Source organism: Setaria viridis, chromosome 2, assembly GCF_005286985.2.
Source record: "Setaria viridis chromosome 2, Setaria_viridis_v4.0, whole genome shotgun sequence".
Lineage (NCBI taxonomy): Eukaryota > Viridiplantae > Streptophyta > Magnoliopsida > Poales > Poaceae > Setaria > Setaria viridis.
This window is the reverse complement of record NC_048264.2, coordinates 41867868-41884357: the sequence shown is the minus strand read 5'-3', so window position 1 is coordinate 41884357 and position 16490 is coordinate 41867868. Positions and strand designations below refer to the sequence as shown.

Below are 16490 nucleotides of genomic sequence, written 5' to 3'. Positions count from 1 at the left end.
GGATGCTCGCCTGTGTCCTCTGGGACTGCACGCTACGACCGCCAACAGTGCACCACGGCACATGGAATGGGACGGGTCCATGCAAGCTAAACCAGTCGCGCTCCGTATCGTTGGCGGTGACGTGTACTACCTTGTGGGGCCAAAAAGGTTGCATAATTGGTACGGAGATCCATGGAAGCGTGGCGGGGAATAGCTGGATTTTGGACTTGTCGCGCTCCTTGCGTCTAGTTTGGGACGACACTGCGAAAGCTACGTAGCACATACTTTGATCAACGGTAACACACACGGTATATATGCTTGATCACAGCAAATTGTAGATCATTTTAATATTTCTAGATTCATTACTTTTACTTATGTATCCAGATATAATATATATCTAGGTGTATAAAATAAATACTATGAAATTAGAGATAAAAAATAACCTATAATTTGATACGGAGGAAATACTTATAGTTGATCGTTGTATATATAAATCGGTGGTCGATCGAGAATACATAACGTTTGATCATTGTAGAATCGGTGGTTGTGAAAAATTGCACTGCTACTTAGCTTGATCATTGTAAGTATAAGTTGTCTACCGGCAAGTAGTTGGGCAAAAAAAAAAAGGAAGGAAACGTCGCGCCGTGCACGCACATGGAGCGCGGGTACCGCAGGATACGTTCTTGGTTCGTGGAAGCCTCGATCGATCCCAATGGCAGATGCGCACGGCACGACGACCGCATCACACCAGCCTAGCTAGCCAACCAGCGGCTGCCGCTGCCTCCGTCCCTCGCCGGTTTTCTGCCGCCTGTCACGTACCCGCATCTATCCGTATGCCCGCGCCGTGGATCCTGTCGGATCCCCCGGACGCGATCACGAGACGAGATCAACCGGCGCGCGTCAGCTCCAACTCAGCCAACATGCACGGTCCCTCCCTTCTTGCTTCCCTCCCCCTTCCCTGAAGCCAGAGGCGCCCGCCGATTGGCTACACGCGAGCTACCGGCTCAGCTCTTGTTTCGGCGCGCCGCCGGGGCGGGGGGCCAGCTCGGGTGGTGGATGCATCCGCGCCGGGCCGACGCGCCGAGGAATATCCCACGCGAGCGCCGGCCGCAGCCGCGTTGGCGGATGACGCTGACGCGGACGTGAGTCGCGGCGGCCGGGCGGGGCCCGGCTCGGCAAGCAGCGGGTACGGGTACGGCGCTCCGAGGCCTGATCTCTATAATTGGCATTAGAAAATCGCGGGAGGATCATTGGCCGCGGCTGGAATGTGATCATGGCTGACATGGCACCATGCGCCGCAGACCACAGAGCCCAGAGGCTGCTTCCTGTGGCTAGCAGCGGGCCTTGTGCTCTTAGGGCGTCCGTAATGGTGCTGAGTCAGTTAGCTATTTGAGTGTACAGTTTAGCATGTATCTTATGTGAAGGAAAGAGAATATGTAAAAATATTTGAGCCGGCGACTTGCTTGTTGCTCAGCTCGCATGCGCGACGATGCGCCAAATCGCTAGCACATCCATTCTCTCTCTGTGCATGAAAGTACTAAAAATAACAAATAGCTAGCACTATATAGATAGTTGCATGGACTGCTAGCTATTTAGTGCTGACTAGCAATTAGCTAGGACTGTTGTGGATGACCTTACCTCTGTCTGTCGACTGTAGTTTCGACGGGACCCGTCGAAAGGACCGCAGCGTCTCTCTCCTGGATTCCTGTCTCAACTCTTATGTTTACCTTATCAGATCAACCTGCGCGTGTACGTGCACCCTATCGCAGTATGATTGGGCAATGGCCATGACTCGAACCCGAAGCAAACATCGCCGGCTGCTCGTCTTATCGCCATCCAGCGGCATCAGCCCCCGGTGATCCCGGTGTACGGGGCCTTCGACGAGGGGGGCGCGCGCGCACACACACACACCCCTGCCCACCGCGTCGTGTGTCTCGCCAATCCGGCCTATCCAGCTACCCTGGACTCCTGGAGACGGAGGGAATTGCACAGAATCGTCTGCTTCTGACCGGCGCCGGGCCGCTTTCCGAGTGCTCGTTTGTCCGTTTGCTCGGCTCGCGCGGTGGTTGCTCTCCTGACTCAGCACGCCTGGCGGCCCCGGACAGGAAAAATCGAAGCAAAGAACTGAAGCGGTGTTAATACGATGCCGTGGCGGCAACCGGCGCTGTACCAGGGGCACATGCATGGCCGTTTCGCTCGAGAATTCGGGGACTGTCCTGTACAGTGTACAGTGACGCTACAAATAGAGGATAGCACGATTTGCGTCCAGATCCTGCAACCCTCCATGGTTCTCTAGCTGTCCTAGTCAGTCGGAAGCGAAAATTTCCTTGGTCGACATGCATGCACGCAGAACGAGAGCAAAGCAAGCGCACAAAGGCTGTTCAGATGAGATGATTTGACAGCCAATAAATTTTGATTTCAACGTGTATATATACGGCCCATCAACACCTCCGCCAACATGGGCTTACACGGACGTCGTCTCGGCCCTTCAGGCCATGGGAATTGCAAAGGCCTAGTCAACTACGGGAAAAAAAAATATGGACGTGGCTGGGCTGGGCTCGTGCTGGAACACGTGAGCTGTTTCCGGGGTGATGCAGGAGGGCTCCAGGCCGCGCGCGGGGCGCGCGTCCATCGAGACGGTAGTAGCGGCGGCGCTACCGGACGACGTGCTCCCCGACATCCCCTCCTCGCAGCTGGGACGCGTCCCCGATGCCGATGCGCTCGCAGCGCGGAGGCGTGGCGCGGCGCCGCACAGCGGCAGCGGCAGCGCCGGCGCACGCGGGCTGCTTCCTGTGGCCTTCGCGATTTTTCGCGCACGCTCTCCCACAGTCCCACGGACCCGTCCCGATTTTTTTTTTGGTGGGTGCACAGCCGAATAGCCGATGGTCGCTTCTTGGGCTGCGCGTAACGGCAGCGCCGGCCCTAGAGCGACACTGCGGGAGGCGCTACGTGTGGTCCAGTCGCTGCGTGCAAGACGAAACCAAACGGGGATTGGTTGAGGAAGAGCTGGAACAGAGCCGCCCTACGAAGAAGGTGGGAGGTGCGCCCCACCCCCACCACTCGGCCGGCCGGCCGGCTAGTTGCCCTTTGACGCCGTCCTCGCTCTGTCTTTGACTCGTGTTGGTAACGCACTAACGCGGACGTGGTCAAATCGTTTGACTCAACCGCACCAGCGTCTCAAAACTAGGTAAACGTGAACACACTCCAGAAGCACAGTTTCTTTCGGAACGCACTCTTTTTCCACCAACCAAGTGATTATCGTTTTTTTCTTATATACAGGCAGCCGTAATCGAATTAAACGCACCAGCCCTCTCGTTAATTAATCGAACAGGTGGATAGACGACGCGCGCAGCGAAGTTCCTCATTAAGCAAATGGATGCGCACAGTAATTTTTTTTAATTAAATACATTAAAATTTCTCAGCTGAGCGAGCAGTGGACAGAGGATACTTGCGTCCCAATCCAACGCCATCTGCCGCGCCGCGCTTTGGCCGCCGTTTTGTTACCGGATTACCGCGCCGCGCTCGCTAGCTGTCCCCAAACTACATTTTTAAACCGCCGGAGAACAAGGGGCTTGACACGACATCCACGCGGCGAGAAACCAGACGGTGGGCGGCGACGGACCGACCTCCACCGACTTACTCGCGTGGCCGTCGTTTCTTTTTCGCGTGGCGATCCAATCTCGGCCGGTCAGCCACCACGTCACCAACCCCGTCCCCACTCCCACCGCCGCCGGGCCACGTCCCACCACCCCCCGCCCCCCAACGGCTAGTTCCAGACCCACGCGATCGCGCCACGTAGCCCGTCCACCACCAGCCCGCGCCGTCCGATCCCACGCGCTCCGCACCACACGCGGGTTGAGCGCCAACCCGCCTCGATTTCAAAAAAGTAACCCCGTAAATCACGCGCTCCTCCACGGCCGCCTCCACCGACCCACATCGACCGACGTGTAGGACCCTGTTTATCCGGTCCCGTGTGTCAGTGAGCGGCGCAGCGTGGATTAGCGGGTGGGCGCGGGAGGTGAAAAAGATCTTGCGCACGAAGCAGCATTGGATTCTGGTGGTTGCCGTAATTTTCTAGAAAGGCCCCCGCGCGGAGGATTTCTCTACTTCGTAGGCAGGTTCCCCCGGGTAGGAGCAAATAGAGGGGCCTCCTATAAAACCGGGGAAGGGGGAGGTCAGCTGTTTCCAAATTTACCTCGCAGGTCTGGTCCTCCAGCATTCGCCGCAGGTTAGGTTGCTTAGCAGTAGGGGAAGACATCCACAGGTTGTTGTGCGATTATCGGGAGCAGGAGGAGTTTGAGATTGAGAGCGAAACTAGAGGTAATCTCTTCCTCCGATCTCGAATTCCTGTTTCGATTCGGTGCTTGTTTGTCTCTTCTTCCTCGTCGGGCTTTGCTCTGGCAGTGTGTTCCTGCCCTCTGTTTCTTTGTTCTGTTTCGCGTGGTATGTCATCCTTGCGCTGAGGAGGATTGGATTAGAGGTGATTGGATTGTGATTTGCTGCCTTTTTCTAGCTTTCGCTGCCGGGGGATTGGATTAGAGCTGATTGGTTTGTGATCATGCTGCCTTTTCTAGATTGCGTTTGATGCAACGGCTCCTGTTTCGCTTTTGCGGCTGGTCTGTTGCCTGAGCCTTAGTGGTGTTCGACTGTAGTTTTGGTTTGTGGCTGGGGACAATTTGAATCGGGGATTTTTCGCTGAACGAGAGCTCCCGCGGGATTTCCGATCTAAAATTTTGGAAGGGAATCGGTTCGTCTTTAAAAGGAAATTCGCCAATCTTTTTCTTTCAGCTTGATGATTCTTATCTCCATAATCCCGTGCAGATATTCTTCCTTACGAGATCTCCGATTGGATAAGTGATCTTTTTATCACCAAAGACCAAGGGCAGTAGGGTTTAACAGGCAAAGGGGGGAAATGGCAATTGGACAGGGCGACGCGAAGAAGGGGTCTCTTGCCACGAGCTTGAGCTTCTCGAACTGCAGGAGCAGCACGAGAATCCTGGGGAGGAAGAGGGTGGCCGTGTCACCGACTCCGGGCCCCAGGAGCCCTCACTCTCCGGTCCGCACCCTGCGCAAGCAGCGCAGCGTCCGGTTCCACATGGATGACGCCGTCAGCCTTCTTGAATCGCTGCCTCAAGACGTCCTGGTAATTGCTTGTCACTGATCTGTTTTCTTTTATTACTCGCATTCTGATTCAGTCCTGTATGCCTTGCTTATCCCAATTTAATTCTGATTTTGCAGATTAAAGTCTTGTGCAAGGTGAACCACAGTGATCTGAGGCAGCTCTTCCTCGTGTCGAAACCAGTCAACGAAGCAGTACGCACTTCGAACCCCTACCACCTAATTCCAGATTCCAAATTGTGTTTCTTGTCCACTTTGTTGGCTAACATCGCCTTGTTCAATTCCTTCTTTGCAGACAGTTGTTGCTCGAGAGCTGCATTTCAAGTTTGCGACGCCGTCCTCGAAGGCCGGTTTTAGAGGCGACGAGGACGGCGAGGATGAAGATGGCCCCGGGGCGCCCATGCAACGCAGGGTTGCAAGGTCGCGCCTCCGGAACAAGAACCTGGATAGCATCGCCATCAACCTGTCGGCGTCATTCGAAACCTTGCTCTCCGAGGTCTAGATGTAAATATATGACATCACAGGCTTTCAGTTTCCACTTCAGCTTGCCAGTGTATCTAGTAGTGTCAGGCTGCAAAGTTCAGTGCTTTTTGTAGCCCACGTCATAGAGAAACTTTTAGGTAGTGGTAAGTAGTATACTCATATGAGTTACTAGTACTAGCTTATATATAGAGAGAGTTTCTTCAATGCTGTGATTGAAGAACACAGACGATGTTTTTATCTTTTTTTTTTTTTGTAGAAGTACCTTGTAAAAGTTATGTGAGATCTCTCTTCTCTTTTGTGTATGCTGTAAGTGTATGATCTCCGTATGCTAGTGTGCACGAGAAGATAAACTCTTTTATTTGCTTCAATATGGATGGTGTTATCTGTTGCAATTGTGTGAATCATGCGTGCACAGAGATTGCACTATCTCTGAACTCTGAAGAACTGCGTGCGGCATCAGTGGTGTTGTTTCTTCAGAGCTGCAGTCTGCCTGTCCAGATTTTTCTTTCGTTCGGTTTGTTGGAGTTGGTGGTGTGGCTTTCGGCTCTCGCCCACTACAGCATGGGCCAAAATCCAGAGTTCTGAATGAGGCTACTAGTTCGCTAGCGTGATTTTATTATGGTTTGAACATTTGCGATTCTTTTACACCCATTTGCTGTCGCTAGTACGCAGCCACCATCCGGTGTAAAACGACCCCAAACATACTCTAATCCGTAAAAGCAGTGCAGCTCCCCAACCCGGTGCAAGTGCACTGTGCAGATGCAATGGTATTATGGTAGGCAGCACAGTGCCACCTTCTTGACGCCATTCCACAGTCCACATTGATGGTTCCTGGAACCCGGAAGGAAACGAGATCGCTGGCAACTGGCAAATGTAATCGATCAGCAGTTGCTCGTGCAATCATTTGAGCCGCCCGGACCCAAGCGTGGAGCACGGCGCTTTTACTAGCGGTGCCACCACGGCAATGGCCGCGCAATTGCTACAGCACTTCACCGGCAGGGCAGGTGCAGCCGCCCCAGAAAGACACAAGAGGCTTGGCCTGGCCGTCCCACGCGTTTACGCCGGCGACAGGACGCGCGCCGCCTCACGCAGCTGTGCCAGCTTCCGCGCCTCCGTGGCTGCCAGCCGTGGAGCAGCCGGCAGCGGCACTGGTCGCCGCGGGCCGGCACCGCGGCACGTGTAGTGGGCGGAGGGGACCCGGCCGGGGGTGGTCGATCCCTGACGACGGCCGTCGCGCCGAACCAACGAATTATTGGCCCGCCGGCCGGATCGGGCCACGGTGCCGGTGGCTGGCGCGCCAAAAAAGTAAGCCAGCAGCGCGGCAGCCGGCGTCGGTTGATCGCAGAACGCCCGGCGGTCCAACACCTGCGCGGTCCCATCCCGGCCGGGTCTCTCCCTGTCTCTCTTTTCCGTCACTGACGAGCTCACGCTGAGTACTACAGTAGTATGAGTATCTCCCTTTTTTTCTTGGGGGCTGTCGAGCTTTTGTCATAAATATTTGTTTGGCGTTCAAGCCCTTGTTTACTTCACCCCTAACTCCCAACTTTGCCACTATGCAAAAAGAAGATTCCACATCATATCAAACTTGCGGTACATGCATGGAGTACTAAATGTAGATGAAATTAAAAACTAATTGCACAGTTTTGTTGTACTTTGCGAGATGAATCTTTTGAGCCTAATTAGTCAATGTTTGGACAATAATTCACAAATACAAACGAAACGCTACAGTGTGCTACAGTGCCGTCACAGTAATTTTGGCACTCCCAATTTTGGCAACTAAGCAAGGCTCAAAACTCTTCATCATAAACAACAAAACATGGCAGGTGCTGCCGGTCAGCCGGAGTATTTGGCCTGTGCGGAACTGCAGATAGAGTAAACCTTCACGTGTTCCACACTTTTAACGCTGGCATACTGTTGAAGCATCAGACTCGTTCTGCATTTTACGGTCTTTTCTGATTCATGGCCTGCCTGTCACTAGAAATCATTTAAACCTGCAAGTTGAGCTGCCGAAATCATTTCTGATTCATCACACTTGTTTGCTGTAGTACTTGGCTGGAGAAACCTAGCTGCTCATGCATGCGAGATGCAATGTTCCAGCATCCTTGGCTGTACACTTTTTCATCAGCAACTTGATCGATCGACGAGCTTCAGTTACAGTTGCTCTAGCAAGTACTCTACTCCATCAGCAACTTCCCGTACCTACGGCTCGTTCTTTGCCGTTGGCCGGTTAACCTTCACGCTCAGTACTATTCTACTCCAACCTCACCGTTGGCCGGTTAACTTGGTACTGAATCAAAGTGGAGTTTTTACAGTGGATCGTCGCAGTACTCTTCATCAGTTACGGAGGGGCTGTGCTTCCCCCTTGGCACCTTTTTGACCCGGACGCACCGAAGCCTAGCGCCCTCGCCCATCAGTTCACGTGCGGATGGGAAATCCCCTGCCCCCGGCAACCGGCATCATCAAATGAACAAGGGACAGATTGCAATCTCTAGGTGCAGGACGTCCTGCAAAAGCGTGTTCATATCTTTGGACAATCGGACTCCAACCATGCCCGCAGAATTTTTTTTTCTTTTAAAAAATAAGCCAGATTCCTCCTTTCTTGGACGCAAAAGGCGTCACCGATTGCACGTTGAACTGTTGAAGATTATCATATCATAACGTTGAAAAGCCACTCGTGTTGGTTAGATTTTGCGAGTTGGACCCCCCAATTTTGTATGGGTCACGTTTTTTTCACGGGGGGCAGCCGGGCAGCAGCTTGTGTGGTCGCTGCAGAAGTAAAATTTTATCAGTAGCAAGTATGAACATGCGCATTCATATGCAGGGGGCTGCTTGGGAGGTTCCGGGTTGGGACTTGGGACTACGCGGTGCGCCCTCCGTGGTTGTTCAGCGAGTCCCAGCTAGAAATGTCGGCAGATCATGAGCTCGTACTTCATATAGTGTGGTGATCTGGTAACGTCACTACGCAGTACACGCGACGGCTTCAGTTTGTTTGGATCCCGATCGCCATCAACATCACACAGTGCTAGCCGCCTGTTCCTTCTTGCACGAGAGCGACGTACCGGCTGCTTTGCTCCTACGGAGTACCTCCTAGTACTGTAGTACATCATACCGAGACATTCGCTCAGAACTCAGAACTCAGATCTCTGGGGCTCCGGCATCGCATCGTATGGCACTGCAACTTTGGCCTAGGGACGTGTACGACAGAAGGGCAGAAACCTAGGACCAGGTACGACTAGTACAACGTAGGATCTCTCGAATTTCGTTTTCTCCGATCCGGGCTTCGGAAACTAAAAACTCCTCAAAGAATCCCCCCAACTCCGTTCAGGAAATCTCTCATCTTCGAGAACCAAGAAGCTAAGCATCGGTTGAGGAAAAGTAACCTGGCGCGGGCAGGACAGTCCCCGCACCATGCCCCAGCCCAGCGCAACCAACCCGAAGATCAGAACATGCCTCCGTTGTAGGCCGTCCGTCCCCCGCGTCCCTCCTGGCAAAGCCTTGGAGTGCAAGCGATCCTGCCACTGCTCCGGGCGCTTTCCCGTGGCACGGCAGCGCAGAGGATTGCGAGTTTTGCGGTACGTGGCGGTGACAGCAACTCGTCCTGCCGGCGGCGAGCAGGTATCCGACTGTGACACTGTGACTACGTGCTGCTACGCCGCATGCGCTAGTGAGAGCCGTGCCAGAGGACGCTTTGCCGCTTTGGCTTGCCAGCTTTGTTGGTCTCGGCGCCCCGGCAATCGGCAGGCAGCAGAGGATGCCGCTGCTTTTGCCCGCCTTTGCCTCTGCGGCTCTGCCTCCCCGGTTGCCCGGATGGTCTGGTTTCGAATCGCCGTATTCCACTTCTTTGTTTCGCCTGCCCGAACCGAGGGAGAGCCACCGGCCCAGCCGTGCCGGTGCGCCGTTTCCTGCGGTTCTGTGTGCGCGGCGGCCATCATCATTCATCACTGCGCTGCTGCCAAGAGGTCGCAGCACAAGGCCACGCCGGTTTGACCGGCACAGGTCTTCCTGGATCTTGGCAGTGGAGACGGAAATGCTACGGGCACACATGGCACAAGAAAAACAGAAAAAAAATCCTACTATAACTATTATTTATGTAATCAAATCTATTCAAGACTTATTTTTCTTATATCTATATCTATACTTAATATTAAAGTACGGTTTCTTTCAACCGTCGTGGTTATTTTGCAAAAAAATCCTTCAATTTTTTCATAATAAACCCGCAGTTCTGGAAGTTAAACCGGCGTAATTCGTTTTCTCTCTCTCATCGTCTTCTTTCTTTCTCCGTCCCGCACTCCCTTCGTGAGCCCAAGCCAAGCAAAACTAGCAGGTGGCGAGCCTACCCCTTCTCTTTCTGACAACACCTTTGCTTCCGGTGCAAATCGCTGCAGGTGACGGTGGCTAAAAGCACTGGCGACGATTCCCCCTCCCTCAACTTACTGACGTGGGATACAAGAAATCTATGGCGCAAGGCCATGGCCGCGATGACTGTAGAGTGCAAGTGTCAAGGGAGGTTGCCCCTTCCTCTTCCCGCGCTGACGCCGCGGGCGGCGGCAGTCGCACCCTTCTAGTCCATCCTCGTAGGCAGCGGGAAGCTCAAGCTTGGCATCCGAAAGATCGATTTGGGAAGCGACGAGTTCGAGCTTTGTGTTTGAAGCTCGGTTTGGGTTGCAGGGAGCTCACGCTCGGCATTAGGAAGCCCAATTTGTGTTGTTCTTTGCCGTCAACCCGGTCATGTTCACCATGGCCAACACCAGCGGTGACGACTGCGAGCCGCGGCACCAAAACGCGCGGGCTGCAGCGGGAAGCTCGTGCTGACGGCAGCACTGTAGACGCACGGGCCGTAGTGGGAGCTTGAGGGGCGGCAGAGGTCGGGGACAAGGTTCAGGCGGGCGGCACCACGGCAACGGTGAGCTCGAGGAGCAGCGTTGGGAGGTTGGACGAAGTCGTTGCGGCATGGCCACGGTGAGCTTGAGGGGCGGCGGCCCCTCCTCTTCCCGCCCCGTCGTGCGGCGGCCATGCGATGCTAGGGGTTTAGCGGCAGGAAGGTGCTGGCCGGTGGTTGCCATGGATTGCCAGCCTGATGTGGGTCCCGCAAAAAAGACTGGGAAGAAATGTCGAATCCTCCAACGCTGATTTGGCTGAGTCTGTAGAACATTTGGTCATTGTTGACTGTATTATGAGGAGCAAATTGCTGAAGGATAATGTTGATTGCTCATGTTTCTTGGAGCAACTAGACAGGATATCAGGCTATCAGGACCAGGCATGAATTGTTGAGTATATTATAATCAAGGACTGAGCATTTAGTTTAGCCTTATAATTTTTTTCATTTTATAGCTTGAAAGTTTTGTGGATAATCTCTTATGTTCATAATAACTAAGACATGAGTTGCATTAGTACTGAATCTTATCAGAAGTTTTAATGCATGTTTGAACTAGATGTAGGACACATTACATATGTAATTGAGATTCTACCGTTCAAATAGGCCATGCAGAATTCAAAGGAGTTGTCCGTTTATTATTATCAGAGATGTATACAAATATTATGAAACATTCTAAACCAGATTAGAAAGTGAAGAAAGCGAACTAGGTGCTAGCGGATGACAACTTGGAAGTTGGTAAGAAACCGTAGCAATGCACGGGCATTTATGCTAATTTTACTTAAATGACATGGCATTGCACCCGCCATTTCCTTCAAAAAAGGAAACGTATTTGTGCCATTGTGCCAATTACGGTTCCAAAATTTTATCATAGCTTTTGTAACAATTAGAATCAGACCATCACGGTGTAAAACTCGTACCATCTGTGCCACAACCGTACTAATTCGAAGTATCAAAACTTGTTTGGCCATGGAACTAGGAATTGTACATCAAATCCATAAAACACTTCGAGCTATGGAAGGAGTAACACTTCGAGATATCAAGTTACCATCTCCAATCTAACACTTTTAGCGATATCAATAATATTAGAACGTCCTAAATGGAAGGAGTAATGCATATATGAAAGTACTTTTTGGTTAGTGAACCTAATTGTCTAAACCTAATCGGCAATCCACTAGAGGTTATTCAGGTGGTAGATTTGTAGATGAGCAAGATTGTAAGATCAAGAACTCGAATGGTAACATAGGGACGCAAGGTTTAGACAGGTTCGAGCCTCCGAAGAGCAATACGCTATGTCCTGTGTTCTGATGAATTATATTGCTAATCGCAGGTGCAAAGAGTTAACGTTTGTTGGGTTGAGGGGAGTTACCCTCGGGGGTGTCCCTGGTCGCTTTATATACGCTGACGGTCTAGGGTTACAAGTCAAATATGATTTAATTCTAGTCGCTTTATATATTAATAGTCATAATTAAAAAGAACTTTTGACTTCAACATGGGTGGGCTTAAATACGTGATCAGAGGAATAACACCATTCAATTGGTTATTTCCTAAATAAGCGATACCACTTCTTCGCGTACCGTAAAATCGTAAATGTACGCTGTTCTATACAGCTCGAAAAATCACCCAAAGAAAATACCGATGTCCAAGCAGTAGCACTTAAAAGTCATCCCAGTTTTAACGCGGCACGGTTTGGCCGTTCACGTTCTGAGCCCTGGACTTTCTACCCGACTGTCCTCTCCCCCGTTGGCGTGTACTTGCAAGAGCTGCCAAGCCGTAGCAGTAGTTCATCGACGCGGTCACTCACTCCATCTGCCTCCCTCTCCCCTCTTCTGCCAAACCGTGCCGGAGCTTTGCGGCAAATCTCCTCTGCTTGTCCGCTTCCCCTTCTATATAAAAACCGCCGCGCTTGGCGGGGTGCCGGCGCTTTAACCGCTCCACTCCTCCCGCCATAAATGGCCACTTCCGCCCCCTCCACCTCACCTTCCCCGCCGCCGCCGGCGCAAGAGGTCCCCGCCGGCGGCGACCGGCGGCAGCCCCACCACCACCACCCGCTCCTCGCCGCCGCCGCCGCGGCATCCCTCCTCGCCGTGCTCTACCTCCCCCGGCCGCTGCTGCTGTTCGTGCTCTCCCCCGCCTCGCTATCCTCCCTGCTCCTCCTCCTCTCCCTCCTCCGCCTCGGCTCCGCGCCGCCGGCGTCCCCCGCTCCCGTCAACCCTCCTCCTACGTCGACGCAGCCGGAGGAGAAGCTGCCTCAGCAGCAGCTTCACGAGGCCGCGCACCCGCCTCTCCAGCCGCCTCCCCCACCTCCTTCTCCGCCGCCGCCGGAGCGGGAGATCGTGTTCCCGGCGGAGGCCCTCGAGTTCGCGTCGTGGGTGGCCAAGGGGCGCGCCCTGGAGGTGATCCACGAGGAGTTCGAGGCGGAGTGGGGGCGGCCGGAGGAGATGGGCCTGTCCTGGGCCTCCGATTCCGACCTCGACTCCGACTCCGACTCGGACAGCGTCGGCGGCGACAGCGACGACGACGGCGTCATCGGCGGTGGGGGCGAGGGGGAGGACGGGATGATCGAGATCTTGCTGGAGGAGGACAGCCTCATCGAGATCGACATCTCCCGGTGCCGGTGACAGAATCGACTGCCCCGGACGCGACACACACACGTTTCGCCACGTCCTTTTTTCTACTTGGGGATTAATTCTTGGTTTCACGGGCTTTTTTAACAAAACTTTTGCTGATCGGGCGTGTGGATTTGGAGTTCTTGAGTGCGTTTATCTAGATGGCTTGCCGCAATGTACATATAGGATGCTGAGGAGATACTGAGAGTGAGAAGCTTTGCTGCTTTCCCTTTTTTCTCAAACGGATTGCTTTGCTTATTTGAGATCATGATGATGATGATAACTTATTCAGAGCCTACAGTTGTTCCGGTCTTTTTTTAAATTCACCGCAAAAGATTGAGAATCATGAGCTGCTGTGACTTCTGAGTGGTATCGATGGGCATTGCAAGATTCTCAGGCATCTTCATCTTCCTTGTGGCCAAGGTTGCAACTGCTGGGCCATTATGCTCCACTGGTACGCGCTGTGCTGCTGCATCACGCGTGTACGCCATCAGTGGCTGGACTGTGCTCGAATCGCCAAGCTTTTGTTGCGGATGGTCGAGTGCCTTGGCAATGCTGTTTGGATCTGGATTCCTAGATCGCATCAGTAGCCTGTTTGGTGGTTGGCTTGGTTGGTTAAAGTTGGTTCGCCGAATCAGTTCAGATTCAGAGCACAAGAACAATGCCAATGCTGATGTGATGTGACGCGCCAGTGCACACTGACTGAATATCGTCTCAGCCTGTCCATTTCTCGTCGCAAGTTTTAGGTGCTGCTGCCTGGGATTTCCTGCTGGACTATTTAGATTTGCTGTTACCTAAATTTATACCTTGCTTATCGCTGTAATGCTCGAATCTGTTGGTCTCCAGCGCTTCGTCAGACTGCACGTTGTTCAGGCATCAAATCGTTTGTCGCAACCTAACTGGGGCGGTGCTACGTGTCACTCAAGGCGACATTTTCAGTAACAGCCCCTGCACCACCTTCCTCCCTGGCTCCGGCGGCTCGCCGCCGAACCCGCTGCCTTCTCTCCTCGGCCCCTCTCTCTCCTCCGCTCGCCCCCGTGCTGTTGTCCTCCACCGTCTGCGGCAACTCTAGCCACCGCATCTGCCGCCGCCACCCTCCGTCACCCTAATCCGGCTCCGCCGAGAAGCTCACCTCCAACCTTCGCCCCGGCCAATCCCTAGCCTACCGGCTATCCACCCGTCACCGCGCCGCGCCGCCTCACAACCTGCCTCTGCCGTCAAGGTCTACCTACGATCTCCCACCCCTTTTCTAAGGCCGGTGGAGGAAGAGGAAGAAGGGAAAGGAGAACCGGCAGCGGGCGAAGGTAGAGGAAGAGGAGGCTATGGCGCTGACAAGTAGGACCCACGTATATGCGACAGATAGTTATTCAGGCACTCTCCCTGTCTCCCTGTCATGGGCCACGTGAACAGACTGCTCCCATTCCATAAACATGATTTGGACGGCAGCCGGTTCAGATACAATTGTTTGTTTAGGTATTCAGATACAATTGTTCTTGCAGCATTTCAAGACATAATTTTCGTGGGAACAGGACAGGGACCCCTACACGTCTTGTTTACACCTAACTCCGCTAGTGTCTACGTGCACGACATCTTGCATTTTTGACAAGTAAATGATTTGTAAACGTGATAACGATGTGTGCAAAAAGTGTTGAAGAAAAGTGAGATCGGGTCGTGTCACTGAGGTAGCAAGCTTACCCCTTGATAGGGTGTTAGGTGATCTGGCATTCTGGCTAGTTGGAACGGAAAGAGCAGTGTGTTCATGGGCCTATGGTTCAGAGACAGGGCCCAACGCTTGTACAAGTCTCTCTCTCTCTCTCCTGTTGTCTCCCAGGTCAGGTTTTGGCCCATGTGCTTTGCTCGGAGAGGAGATATTTTTTTATTTTTATATTTTTTTCGATTTTACAAAAATCTATAGTGGAATAAAAAATTTGCAAAAATGGGTTTATACGGCCGGCTGAAACGGCGGTACGGCCTGACACCCCCTACACCGGTCCCTGACACCGTTTCAGCAGGTGGGAGAGCCCTACCGCCGGTTGAAATGGTAGTAAGGCCCTCACCACCTAAGTGCTGCCGCCGAAGCAGTGTGCGCGCGGATCGAGGAACCCCCGCCGGTTGAAACGGTGGAAGGACCCTTACCGCCGGATGAACCGGCGGGAGTTCACGCTATATAACCGGCGCTGCAACAGCCCAAACAGAGAGGGGACCAGACAACGACGTAACACTAAACCAAGCTTAGTGTACCACAATGACGACTACAATGATGTCAGTTAACTGCAATGACGACTTCAATTCAATAAACAAATAACTATGTAACACTAAACCAAACTTACTAACTAAATTTACCGTAGACATGTACCAGAACTAATATACACAACAAATAAATCTCAAATCCACTAGATATTTCTAAATCTCGGATCCACTAATATTTCTTAAATTTACTGTGATCTAAAATAAAGCTACTGTACTACCTGAGCTAAATCTACTATACCACCTAAGCTAAATCTACTATACCACCGAAGCTAAATCTATTTTACTGTTTAAGCTAAATTTATTGAACCAACTAAGCTACATTTTACTATATCTAAATTCGGCTAAATGTTTCTAAGTCTTAGATTCACTAGCTATTTCTAAATCTCAGATCCACTAATATTTCTAAATCTAGATTTAGTCACTACACTATACTATCTAAACTACAAGATTAAAAAAATTTACCTCGAAACGACGGAAGAATTTCCTTCCCCCTTCTTCCCTCCTCCTCCTCTCCTCTCCTTCTTTTTTTTCTTCCCTTCTTTCATTTCCTCTCTTTCTCTGGCGTTCTCTCTCTGTCTGGCGCAGTCTGGTGCGGGGGAGGGGAGGGGCGTGGGTGCGGCTTATACGGTGGGCGAGCCCCGCTGTTTGACCGGCGGTAAGGGCCAGTTTCCTCGGATGCCGCGCAGAGCTTATCCGCTGGGTGACCGTTGAGGCGCCAGGCCCATACCGCCGTTTCAACCGGCGGTACCGTTTCAAATGGCGGTACAGTTTCAGCCGGCGGTATAAGCCCATTTTGCAAATTTTTGATTTGACTATATATTTGTGCAAAATCGAAAAAAATATGAAAATAAAAAAATTCCGGATAGACGGACGAAAAGGAAGGGATAGCGAAGGACTGATCCGTAGCCCATAGCCCACAGCTTCTGCGAGAACAATGATTCTGAAGATTCTGAAGAAACGTGAGAATGATGAAAATGCATGTGAAGTTCCACTCCGCACTTTCGGTGTGACCTGCTTCCGCCAGAACAATGTTTTTTACCAAGGGCATGTTCAGTTGCTCGATTTTGAACGATCAAAATCACTGTGCTGTAGCGTTTCGTTTGTATTTATGAATTATTGTCCAAACATTGACTACACAACAAAACTGTACAATTAGTTTTTGATTTTGTCTACATTTA

At 52.1% G+C, this 16490-nt stretch overlaps 2 protein-coding genes across 2 annotated transcripts; both read left to right on the top strand.

Moving 5' to 3' along the window:
* The first annotated feature begins 4138 nt into the window (after positions 1-4138).
* LOC117842622 (F-box protein At1g61340) lies at positions 4139-5948 on the top strand. The gene is made up of 4 exons (XM_034723106.2): positions 4139-4299; positions 4801-5122; positions 5218-5292; positions 5393-5948. Exons 2-4 carry the CDS (start codon positions 4892-4894, stop codon positions 5597-5599), a joined length of 513 nt encoding a protein of 170 aa, XP_034578997.1. The 5' UTR covers positions 4139-4299; positions 4801-4891; the 3' UTR covers positions 5600-5948.
* Positions 5949-12303: 6355 nt separating this feature from the next.
* Positions 12304-13349, top strand: LOC117842932 (uncharacterized). The gene has a single exon (XM_034723459.2). The coding sequence runs from the start codon at positions 12406-12408 to the stop codon at positions 13072-13074; it is 669 nt and encodes a 222-aa protein (XP_034579350.1). The 5' UTR covers positions 12304-12405; the 3' UTR covers positions 13075-13349.
* The last annotated feature ends 3141 nt before the right edge of the window (positions 13350-16490 follow it).

Bases quoted from the DNA above. Each gene is read 5' to 3' on its own strand.
- LOC117842622 (XM_034723106.2), top strand. From the start codon at position 4,892: ATGGCAATTGGACAGGGCGACGCGAAGAAGGGGTCTCTTGCCACGAGC. The intron at 5,123-5,217 runs GTAATTGCTTGT...CTGATTTTGCAG, and splicing joins CGCTGCCTCAAGACGTCCTG to ATTAAAGTCTTGTGCAAGGT. The intron at 5,293-5,392 runs GTACGCACTTCG...CCTTCTTTGCAG, and splicing joins CGAAACCAGTCAACGAAGCA to ACAGTTGTTGCTCGAGAGCT.
- LOC117842932 (XM_034723459.2), top strand. From the start codon at position 12,406: ATGGCCACTTCCGCCCCCTCCACCTCACCTTCCCCGCCGCCGCCGGCG.